Source organism: Salmo salar, chromosome 12, assembly GCF_965601325.2.
Source record: "Salmo salar chromosome 12, fSalSal1, whole genome shotgun sequence".
NCBI classification, from domain to species: domain Eukaryota; kingdom Metazoa; phylum Chordata; class Actinopteri; order Salmoniformes; family Salmonidae; genus Salmo; species Salmo salar.
The window spans coordinates 97,351,272-97,363,771 of NC_138302.1; the positions used below are offsets into that span (position 1 = coordinate 97,351,272).

At 45.6% G+C, this 12,500-nt stretch overlaps 1 protein-coding gene across 2 annotated transcripts in view; it reads right to left on the reverse strand.

The window, feature by feature from the left end:
* The window catches only part of col2a1b (collagen, type II, alpha 1b), an 89,998-nt gene that overhangs the window by 64,881 nt on the left and 12,617 nt on the right, over positions 1-12,500 (reverse strand). For both annotated transcript variants that reach the window (XM_045691949.2, XM_045691950.2), the window contains 3 exons: positions 7,995-8,096; positions 6,818-6,895; positions 2,507-2,551 (listed from right to left, as the gene is read on the reverse strand). In XM_045691949.2, the coding sequence (XP_045547905.2) occupies positions 2,507-2,551; positions 6,818-6,895; positions 7,995-8,096 (225 nt within the window). The remainder of the gene's footprint in view (positions 1-2,506; positions 2,552-6,817; positions 6,896-7,994; positions 8,097-12,500) is intronic.

A 12,500-nucleotide genomic window follows, 5' to 3' on the forward strand; every position in this document is an offset into this window, starting at 1 on the left:
GTAGGAGAAGACAGGAGCCGAGGGGGCTTTGGGTGGAGGGCTGAGGATCATACCTGGGATCAAATGGAATTTGCTATATTTATCATTCTTTAGCTGTGCTTGAGCTACCCTGGTGCAATGGAACTAATGGAGTAGTCCCAAAATGAGCAAATCCCGCCCACCTGACACTCCAGGAAGACTAAAGCAAAATATTTTGAATACTCTTTGAACCTATATCTGGGGGGGGGGGCTAACAGGCACAGTAACCTAGCTAGTGTATATGGGAACATGTATTCCGTGTTTATGGTGTATGCCTCTGTTTTAGTGCTGTCATGACATGTATTCATTCACTGTTTGTTTCAGGCCTTCATCTATACACATACAGTACGACGAGAACTAGACTTCTGACTAATAGTACTATGGGACAAACTAGTGTAAAGAACCACAGCCATTTCATAATGTACCAGTAGACGGTATAACTTTGCATATGATATACATGTTTATATATGGCTCTGTGCTGAACTGATATACATGTTTATATATGGCTCTGGGCTGAACTGATATACATGTTTATATATGGCTCTGGGCTGAACTGATATACATGTTTATACATGGCTCTGGGCTGAACTGATATACATGTTTATACATGGCTCTGGGCTGAACTGATATACATGTTTATATATGGCTCTGGGCTGAACTGATATACATGTTTATACATGGCTCTGGGCTGAACTGATATACATGTTTATATATGGCTCTGGGCTGAACTGATATACATGTTTATACATGGCTCTGGGCTGAACTGATATACATGTTTATATATGGCTCTGGGCTGAACTGATATACATGTTTATATATGGCTCTGGGCTGAACTGATATACATGTTTATACATGGCTCTGGGCTGAACTGATATACATGTTTATATATGGCTCTGGGCTGAACTGATATACATGTTTATATATGGCTCTGGGCTGAACTGATATACATGTTTATATATGGCTCTGGGCTGAACTGATATACATGTTTATACATGGCTCTGGGCTGAACTGATATACATGTTTATATATGGCTCTGGGCTGAACTGATATACATGTTTATATATGGCTCTGAGCTGAACTGATATACATGTTTATATATGGCTCGGGGCTGAACTGATATACATGTTTATACATGGCTCTGGGCTGAACTGATATACAGGTTTATATATGGCTCTGGGCTGAACTGATATACAGGTTTATATACGGCTCTGGGCTGAACTGATATACATGTTTATACATGGCTCTGGGCTGAACTGATATACATGTTTATATATGGCTCTGGGTTGAACTGATATACATGTTTATATATGGCTCTGGGCTGAACTGATATACATGTTTATATATGGCTCTGGGCTGAACTGATATACATGTTTATATATGGCTCTGAGCTGAACTGATATACATGTTTATATATGGCTCGGGGCTGAACTGATATACATGTTTATACATGGCTCTGGGCTGAACTGATATACATGTTTATATATGGCTCTGGGCTGAACTGATATACATGTTTATACATGGCTCTGGGCTGAACTGATATACATGTTTATATATGGCTCTGGGCTGAACTGATATACATGTTTATATATGGCTCTGGGCTGAACTGATATACATGTTTATATATGGCTCTGGGCTGAACTGATATACATGTTTATATATGGCTCTGGGCTGAACTGATATACATGTTTATACATGGCTCTGGGCTGAACTGATATACATGTTTATACATGGCTCTGGGCTGAACTGATATACATGTTTATATATGGCTCTGGGCTGAACTGATATACATGTTTATATATGGCTCTGGGCTGAACTGATATACATGTTTATATATGGCTCTGAGCTGAACTGATATACATGTTTATACATGGCTCTGGGCTGAACTGATATACATGTTTATATATGGCTCTGGGCTGAACTGATATACATGTTTATATATGGCTCTGAGCTGAACTGATATACATGTTTATATATGGCTCTGGGCTGAACTGATATACATGTTTATATATGGCTCTGGGCTGAACTGGTATACATGTTTATATATGGCTCTGGGCTGAACTGATATACAGGTTTATATATGGCTCTGGGCTGAACTGATATACATGTTTATATATGGCTCTGGGCTGAACTGATATACATGTTTATATATGGCTCTGGGCTGAACTGATATACATGTTTATACATGGCTCTGGGCTGAACTGATATACAGGTTTATATATGGCTCTGGGCTGAACTGATATACATGTTTATATATGGCTCTGGGCTGAACTGATATACATGTTTATATATGGCTCTGGGCTGAACTGATATACATGTTTATACATGTCTAAGCGTGTACAGTACCAACTGTTATATAATGAGGCTTGTTGACGGGAGTCTGTATGTGTGTGTGTGTGTGTGGTGTGTGTGTGTGTGTGTGTGTGTGTGTGTGTGTGTGTGTGTGTGTGTGTGTGTGTGTGTGTGTGTGTGTGTGTGTGCAGGTACTCACAGGAGCTCCAGAAGGGCCAGGTGGTCCTCGAGGACCCATAGGCCCCTGGTGGGAGATAAAGACACGTTAGATAATAACCACATGATCTTCCACACTACCTTAAACTCAACTAACCTCCAAACAAACCAACGTAAACAAAAATATGTTCGTTTCTAGTTGTTATAATTAAGTTGAACATATTTCAGACTTGGGGGTGGGAAGAGAAAGAAGTGTGGACTTTCACTTCAACTTCTCTTTTCTCTTGTGTTATAAAACCTATTGTTGGCTTCTTTCTTCTCCTTCTTTGGCTTCTCCTTCTTTGGCTTCTCCTTCTTTGGCTTCTTCTTCCTATTTGACTTCTTTCTTCTTTGCCCCTCAGCAACACAAACTCACTAGCCTGCTGCCTGTCAGAACCATAAATAATTTTGGGAATTCCACAGTGGCACTCTGACTCTTTCTCTCTTTCTCTCACTCCCTCTCTCTCTCTCTCCCTCTCTCTGTTTTCTTTGTATCTCTCTTTTCTCTCTCCCTCTCTGTTTTTCTCACTCACTAACTCTGCCTCTCTTTCTGTAGTTCAGAGGTCAGGGCCAGAAGTGTTGTACTCTACGTGACTTCTGTCAAACTATTTGTTTGCACTTTAGCATGAATCTAGAGGAAAAGCAATAGCTATGGGTCGTTTTGGAGCGAAAGAGAAACATATAACATCTGCTAGAATGAGCATTGCTAGCTCCAACAAAGTCTGTTTGACAGACATACTGTAGAAACACTAACACCTCAAATAACTTTTATGAATAAGCATTGAGAAAGGATTTATTAAGAATTTAGAAAGGCGTATACATGAAAGTTATTATAAAATGTTACCAACTTTTTTTGTATTAATCAGATCTGAAAAGCAGTGAGTCAAATCCTTGCTCTGCTCACTGATCTTGTTGTTAATCTCCTCCGGTTAATAATAAAGACTTTTGACTGGCAACAGACATCTAGTCAGGAAGGAGTAATACTCTTCTCAGCTCAACCTCATCATGCATCATTACACATTGATCAGAGACAGAGAGAGAGAGAGAGAGAGAGAGAGAGAGAGAGAGAGAGAGAGAGAGAGAGAGAGAGAGAGAGAGAGAGAGAGAGAGAGAGAGAGAGAGAGAGAGAGACGTGTCACTCTCTATTCAGGTGATGAGTCAAATCTGTCACACAGAGAAAATCTTTAACATGGGCAAAGAGGAGAAGATGATCTAACCTGGAGTTTAATGAAAAGTCAAGAGCTTGGGTCTAAAATCACACCCTACAGTATTCCCTGCATAGTGTACTACTTTTGAACAGAGCTCTATGGGCCCTGGGCAAAAGCAGTGTACTATAGACGAAATAGGCTGCCACTTCAGTCGCAGCCAAAACTAAGAAAGCTAAGAAAACGAAGACTTAAAAAAAAAAAAAGATTTCCACTCTTCCACTCATGAAACGTGGACTACACTCTGTGTATCTATAGCCTTTAATGGTCTTTATAACACACGATTCATAGTGTTGGTGCGTAGACTGATTATAGTAGAGAAATGCAGGGCACCAGCCAAAGCAAACGTCCCTGAGACAGCACAGAGCTCCTCTGATGGGAATTAAATGTATCTTTTCAGCGAGGCGAGCAACGGACAAACCCACGCCGCAACGGGCCAGGGGCTTGTCAATGGAGCTCTATGTCCATTCGTAGGCGGAGTGTGTTTGAGGTCTGTGTGTGTGTGTGTTTTGGGTCTTTGTGTGTGTGTTTGGGGTCTGTGTGTGTGTGTGTTTGGGGCCTGTGTGTGTGTGTTTGGGGTCTGTGTGTGTATGTTTAAGAGGTGGTGTATGTTTGGGTCTTGTGGTACACCGCCTCTCAGTGAAGGCACTGTGTTAGGGACCAGGGGCTGTAGGTAGAGACATAGGGGGTTGACTCTCAGAGAAGACACTGTGTTAGGGACCAGGGGGTGTAGGAAGAGACGTAGGGGGTTGACTCTCAGTGAAGGGACCAGGCGGTGTAGGTAAAAACGTAGGGGGTTGACTCTCAGTTAAGGCACTTTGTTAGGGACCAGGGGGTGTAGGTAGAGACGTAGGGGGTTGACTCTCAGTGAAGGGACCAGGGGGTGTAGGTAGAGACGTAGGGGGTTGACTCTCAGTGAAGGGACCAGGCGGTGTAGGTAAAAACGTAGGGGGTTGACTCTCAGTTAAGGCACTTTGTTAGGGACCAGGGGGTGTAGGTAGAGACGTATGGGGTTGACTCTCAGTGAAGGGACCAGGGGGTGTAGGTAGAGACGTAGGGGGTTGACTCTCAGTGAAGAAACTGTGTTAGGGACCAGGGGGTGTAGGTAGAGACGTAGAGGCTTGATCCTCAGTGAAGGGACCAGGGGCTGTAGGTGGAGGCGTAGGGGGTTGACTCTCAGTGAAGAAACTGTCTTAGGGACCAGGGGGTGTAGGTAGAGATGTAGGGGGTTGACTGTCAGTGACGGGACCAGGGGGTGTAGGTAGAGATATAGGGGGTTGACTCTCAGTGAAGGGACCAGGGGGTGTAGGTAGAGATGTAGGGGGTTGACTCTCAGTGAAGGGACCAGGGGGTGTAGGTAGAGACGTAGGGAGTTGACTCTCAGTGAAGAAACTGTGTTAGGGACCAGGGGGTGTAGGTAGAGACGTAGAGGGTTGACCCTCAGTGAAGGGACCAGGGGCTGTAGGTGGAGGCGTAGGGGGTTGACTCTCAGTGAAGAAACTGTGTTAGGGACCAGGGGGTGTAGGTAGAGACGTAGGGGGTTGACTCTCAGTGAAGGGACCAGGGGGTGTAGGTAGAGACGTAGAGGGTTGACTCTCAGTGAAGGGACCAGGGGCTGTAGGTGTAGACGTAGGGGGTTGACTCTCAGTGAAGGCACTGTCTTAGGGACAAGGGGGTGTAGGTAGAGACGTAGGGGGTTGACTTTTAGTGAAGGCACTGTGTTATGGACCAGGGGGTGTAGGTAGAGACATAGGGGGTTGATTCTCAGTGAAGGGACCAGGGGGTGTAGATAGAGAAATAGGGGGTTGACTCTCAGTGAAGGTACCAGGGGCTGTAGATAGAGAAATAGGGGGTTGATTCTCATTGAAGGGACCAGGGGGTGTAGGTAGAGAAATAGGGGGTTGACTCTCAGTGAAGGGACCAGGGGCTGTAGATAGAGAAATAGGGGGTTGACTCTCAGTGAAGGGACCAGGGGGTGTAGGTAGAGAAATAGGGGGTTGACTCTCAGTGAAGGGACCAGGGGCTGTAGATAGAGAAATAGGGGGTTGACTCTCAGTGAAGGGACCAGGGGCTGTAGATAGAGAAATAGGGGGTTGACTCTCAGTGAAGGTACCAGGGGGTGTAGGTAGAGAAATAGGGGGTTGACTCTCAGTGAAGGGACCAGGGGCTGTAGATAGAGAAATAGGGGGTTGACTCTCAGTGAAGGGACCAGGGGCTGTAGATAGAGAAATAGGGAGTTGACTCAGTGAAGGGACCAGGGGGTGTAGGTAGAGACGTAGGGGGTTGACTCTCAGTGAAGGGACCAGGGGGTGTAGGTAGAGACGTAGGGGGTTGACTCCTGGACTGTGCTTGGGACATCAGAGCAGCCCAGTCTTTTTTAGTCCTTTCCTTCTCTGGCCAGATGCTGCCAAGCTAAACCTGCTGGGCTTCAATCAGAGACAGACAGGGCCCGGGTTATTGAGGGTAGGGGGAGGAATGAAGGAGACAGACAGGCTTCTCTTTGGGGTCTAGTACCAAAGCCCCAAAGCCACAGAGTCTGTCTCAGGCACATTGCTCTGCATTTCCCCTCCTCGCAGGTCTCGAATGGGGTACAATCCACTGTGGCGACCACCAGCTGGGTTTCAGACTTCAGCTCCACCAGTCAGCCAGCCAGCCAGCCAAATGCTCGCTGTGGGAGCAGCAAGCCGAGCGCTGCTCTGTGGGTTTCCAAACCAAAATAGCTCCCAGTAAATGTGCTCTTCATCGCTTCATGGCTTAGAGGCTGCATGTGATGGAGTTTTCAGTCGACTTGAAAAATAAAATAATGAAGACCTTGTCTGTTTCCCAAACCAAACCTAGGTATGCTCCACAGAGGGGGAGGGGTTATATTTCCTGTAGCAGGGGGCCAGGAGGATGTGTAGTTTCTCCCCCAGACCTCAGGGGGCAGTGTTGAGTCACGCTGGGACATATTCACTGAAGCTGGTCTCACGTAGCCACTAGTCAGATCAGACCAGACATGGCATTCTTGCATTTGCTTTATGTCTGCGAAACGATACTACTCTGAAGCTGATAGGAGAGAACTGGTCTAATGGCGCCAGGGATCTAACGACGTATCTCATGAGCTCTCTCACCATTGGTCCTTGCATCACGCCCATCTGTGCTCCGCCAGCCTTCTCGTCGAATCCTCCCGCCATCTGAGCAGCAAAGTTCTGTGGGATGACAAAATGGCATCCATAAGACACTGTTATATGATCCCAAGAAATACCACCACACTCATCTCAATAGTAGGCATATTGCTGTCTTGGAAGTCTACTCTCAGACAGCACAGCACATCTTAACAGGATCAGTGTGTGTGTGTGTGTGTGTGTGTGTGTGTGTGTGTGTGTGTGTGTGTGTGTGTGTGTGTGTGTGTGTGTGTGTGTGTGTGTGTGTGTGTGTGTGTGTGTGTGTGTGTGTGTGTGTGTGTGTGTGTGTGTGTGTTTTGTCTCTGTCTGTGAGAGAACAGTAGATAGTGAAGGGGATGGATATCAGATCAACAACAGAGTACACAGGGAGAGGGGTAGGATAACTATTTTCATCTCTTTCTCTTTCACAATGGAGCCCCTTACCTCTTCTCCCCTTCCCTCTTCTCCCCTCCCCTCCTCTCATCTCCTCTCCCCTCCTCTCTTCTCCCCTCCTCTCCCCTCCTCTCTTCTCCCCTCCTCTCCCCTCCTCTCTTCTCCCCTTCCTCCTCTCTTCTCCCTTCCTCTTCTCCCCTCCTCTCCCCTCCTCTCTTCTCCCCTCCTCTCCCCTCCTCTCTTCTCCCTTCCTCCTCTCTTCTCCCTTCCCTCTTCTCCCCCCCTCCCCTCCTCTCTCTCCCCTCCCTCCTCTCTTCTCCCCTTCCCTCTTCTCCCCTCCCCTCCCCTCCCCTCTTCTCCCCTCCCTATCATGCTACCTCCTTTCTCTACACCTCCCTCTGTCACTCCCTCCTCCCTCCCCTCCCCTTCACCCCCCTCCCTTCCCTTCCCTCTCCTCCTCTCTTCTCCCCATCCCTCCACTCTCCTCTCCTCCTCTCTCCTCAGGAATGAAAAGCATTCCACTGTGTAATCTCTCTCCATCTCTCCATTCTATACTATACCATAATTTCTTTGCCTAATTCTTCGGCGCTAAAACACTATTTCACTTCACAGTCATTTTCAATCTATCAACCCTTTACCGTTAACGTATACAGCCTACTTACTGAAGCATGTGCTTCCTCTTTTTACACAAACTCCACAAACAGCAATTTCAAAGATTATTATAATTGTTTTATTCTGCAGAGATACTTACTCCTCCAAGGCCGGGGGGTCCGTTAGGTCCTGGAGGTCCAGGAGGGCCGGGGTTACCGGGGGTCCCAGGCTCGCCATCTCTGCCACGGGGCCCGGGGCTGCCCTGAGAGAGGAATAGGGCAGTTCATATCTTCTCTAAATCACCAACATCACAGCAGTGAGTATCTGCATGAATAAGAGCTTCCCTTTCAGGAAGTAGGAGTTATTAAGACCAATAAGGCCTGAAGTCCCAACTACAGCGACAACAGAAAGCCTGAAACAACATATTATACAGCATCTTCCATCTAAACAGAAACATCTTATTATATCCATGAATGTATCATTAAATGGACAATAAAGCTTTTGAACTTTATCTCCTCAAACTTTCAGGTCAGCCACATCCTACAGTAGGAGAAAGAGAAAGGCAGATCAAATCTAAGAAAATTCTGCTAAAAAATAACAGTCACATAATGTGCAGTAGGGTCTATACTTCAGATGAAAATGTCAAGTTGGGCTCAACAAACTGTCCGTGAGAATATCTCCACTGACAGTTCTCTAACTCTCTCTCTCTCTCTCTCTCTCTCTCTCTCTCTCTCTCTCTCTCTCTCTCTCTCTCTCTCTCTCTCTCTCTCTCTCTCCTCTCTCTCTCTCTCTCTCTCTCGCTCTCTCATAGAGATAGGTGCCATTTTGTTTTTCCAAAATGACTACATTCCAGATATACAGGTGCAATAGTAATGCTATATATATATATATATTATTTAAAAAAATAAAAACAAAGGTCCAGAAAAATGTTGATAAAGTGGATCAGATTCACTTGACATCTGATTCAGTGGATCAGATTCACTTGACATCTGATTCAGTGGATCAGATTCACTTGACATCTGATTCAGTGGATTAGATTCACTTGACATCTGATTCAGTGGATCAGATTCACTTGACATCTGATTCAGTGGATCAGATTCACTTGACATCTGATTCCCCAAAAAATCTGATTTGGCAAAAAAAAAAAAAAACGATCTCGTCATTCATAAAAACAAATAAAACCTTTCACAGTAAAAGATTTTTTAGAAAGTAAAAAAAAAAAAATCATCCAAGACAGTATCTATTTCCAGATGAATTGTGAACTCTAGTAATACCAATGATAAATCATTCTAACCTGGCCAGGCAGACATTGTTAACTTCAAACCAAACTGAATCCTTTCCAAATACTTCCTGACAACTACATGAAGGATTGGCAAATATTCCCCTCAGTCTACGGATGATGACAACCCGCCATTTTCTGTGAGTCACTGATGTTCCACTTTGTGAATTACAGACAGTACAAAATGTCAAAATGTGTGATTCTTATCTCATTGTACACACAGTGCTGATACACCTCAATAGTACAATATAAAATATGTATGTGACTTAAATCACTTCAATTTATACTCCCAATAATAGGTGTTGTGGAGACGCAGCTCATTCAACAACCAGAAGAAGAAGTTGGTTGTGAAAAGTGCTGAAAACACACGTCCGGGGAACCAGCCCACCACTGTCAACTCTCTGTCAAATGATCCAGGAAGGAATGTGTTCACCACCACACTCATTCCTTTTTCATTTTTAGTGCAAACAAATATTTAATAGTTGTAAATGTTTCTGTGAAAAAAATAAAAATAATGATCAATAAATTAATAAACTGGAAAAGCAAATTGTGGACTGAAAATGTGAATTAAACCAATCACTGATAAAAAAAGAAGAAATAAAAAAACTATCCTTAAAGTTGATCCAAACACATTCACTAGTATGGACTGAACCTAAGAACAATCTATTGCAATTTTGAACATGTTGCCATCACTAGCCAACTATGTGTCACCTGAGAGCCTAGTCCATGACCTCTGTTGACCTCTGCTGACCTCTGCTGAGGTAAAGAACGGTGAGAATCCATCGTAAAACACCAGGGTGTGATAGAGGACGTATTCCCAACCATAAACACTTTCCTTCCCGGGCCAAAGACTCATATGGGATGCATCCCAAATGACATCATATTCCCTATATAGTACACTACTGTTGATCTCTATGGGACCTGGTCACAATGTACTGTAGTGCACTATATAAGAAATAGGATGCCATTTGGGATGCACATCCATACCCAACCAGCTGCCCAGAGACTGCAGAAGGAACAGAGGAGGGCTGTACAGAGACATTTAGGGGGGGGGGGGGTGTTCCCTTTCTACAAAGACCACAATATACTACATGTTATTTGGAGGGGTACTTTCACATGAGGGATGGGGGGGGGGCACATCTGGTACTTGCTAACCCTTATCTGTGCACCTGTCTGAGACAGAAGAGCCTGTTGGCTAAACCTGACAGATTCACAGATGGTACGCATCCCAATTGTCACCATCTTCCCTTTATAGTGCACTACTTTTGACCAGGACCCATAGGGGTAGTGCACTACTTTTGACCAGGACCCATAGGGGTAGTGCACTATATATGGGAATAGGGTGTCATTTGGGAGACAGGCATTGAGATCAATGTGTATTGTCCCTGTCAAGTAAAGTCGACCAGACTCATGTAAGTTAAAGCCTTAGACTCAGTATGGCCTCGCTTTCAATAAAGAACCCGATAACAATCCATGACCAAAAAACCCAATCTGCATCATGGAGTCATTTAAACAGACGGCAATCTATTCTGCCCCGAGCGGGGATCAACTTCAGAAGCCTCAGCACAACAAGACGTGTCCAATAAAAGCCAACTATCTTAGCCAACACAGAGAGAGACTAGTCTGTCACTGTGTGAGTGACAGTTGGCATTCACCATAGCGTGACGTATTAGTGCTTAATAGGATATCTGTAGGCGTCACCAAGGTGATGTCTTCAGTGTACTTCAGCCAACATACCACAGGTCAGTTTCACATCCAGTCACAACAAAACAAAGAACCTCTAAAAGAACTCAAATGTCTCAATGAAATTAGTGTAGGCAGACTGAAGCTTCACCTACCTACCTACCTATCTACCTATCTACCTACCCACCCACCACCCTCCCTCCCTCCCTCCCTACCTACCTACCTACCTACCTACCTACCTACCTACCTACCTACCTACCTACCTACCTACCTACCTACCTACCTACCTACCTACCTACCTACCTACCTACCTACCTACCTACCTACCTACCTACCTCCCTCCCTACCTCCCTACCTACCTACCCACCTCTAAAACCATTACACATAAACAGAAGACTACACAGAACCAAAGAGTAGCCAGGGGCCAAAAAGTAACATGTCTCATTAAAACTATTTTATTAAATTAGAACTTAAAGAAACAACCTCCAATGTGACAGACATTTGATTTGTACATTTAGCATACACTCTTACAACAGAGCAACGTACAGGAGTAACTACGGTTAAGAGCCTTGCTCAAGGATACATCAACAGATTTTTACACCTAGTGAGCACAGGGATTTAAACTAGCCACCTTTTGGTTACTGGCCCAACACACTAACCACTAGGTTACCCTGCCGCCCCTTAACCACTAGGCTACCCTGCCGCCCCTTAACCACTAGGCTACCCTGCCGCCCCTTAACCACTAGGTTACCCTGCCGCCCCTTAACCACTAGGCTACCCTGCCGCCCCTTAACCACTAGGTTACCCTGCCGCCCCTTAACCACTAGGTTACCCTGCCGCCCCTTAACCACTAGGTTACCCTGCCGCCCCTTAACCACTAGGTTACCCTGCCGCCCCTTAACCACTAGGTTACCCTGCCGCCCCTTAACCACTAGGCTACCCTGCCGCCCCTTAACCACTAGGTTACCCTGCCTCCCCTTAACCACTAGCCTACCCTGCCGCCCCTTAACCACTAGGTTACCCTGCCGCCCCTTAACCACTAGGCTACCCTGCCACCCCTTAACCACTAGGCTACCCTGCCGCCCCTTAACCACTAGGCTACCCTGCCGCCCCTTAACCACTAGGCTACCCTGCCGCCCCTTAACCACTACGCTACCCTGCCGCCCCTTAACCACTAGGCTACCCTGCCGCCCCTTAACCACTAGGCTACCTTGCCGCCCCTTAACCACTAGGTTACCCTGCCGCCCCTTAACCACTAGGCTACCCTGCCGCCCCTTAACCACTAGGCTACCCTGCCGCCCCTTAACCACTAGGCTACCCTGCCACCCCTTAACCACTAGGCTACCCTGCCTCCCCTTAACCACTAGGCTACCCTGCCACCCCTTAACCACTAGGCTACCTCCATACCCAAGGTTTTGCCAACATTTTTTACAATTATTTGAATCATATAAAAGAACAGCAGCTTCTTGAAGACAATCTATAACCGCTCTGTGTGAAAAATATTCATGATCAGAACATCTCTCATCAAAAACCCATTCATCCAGACAACCTGAAGAAAATTAGATTCATAACCATCTACTGCCAAGAAATTATGCACAAACAGAGACTTAAAGAGCAGCGAAGCCTGGCCTGGAGCTATGACTGCGGCTGAGGCCATGATGTTGACTGGTGTTTAACACAGATTACAGTCATCACAGCATCTCT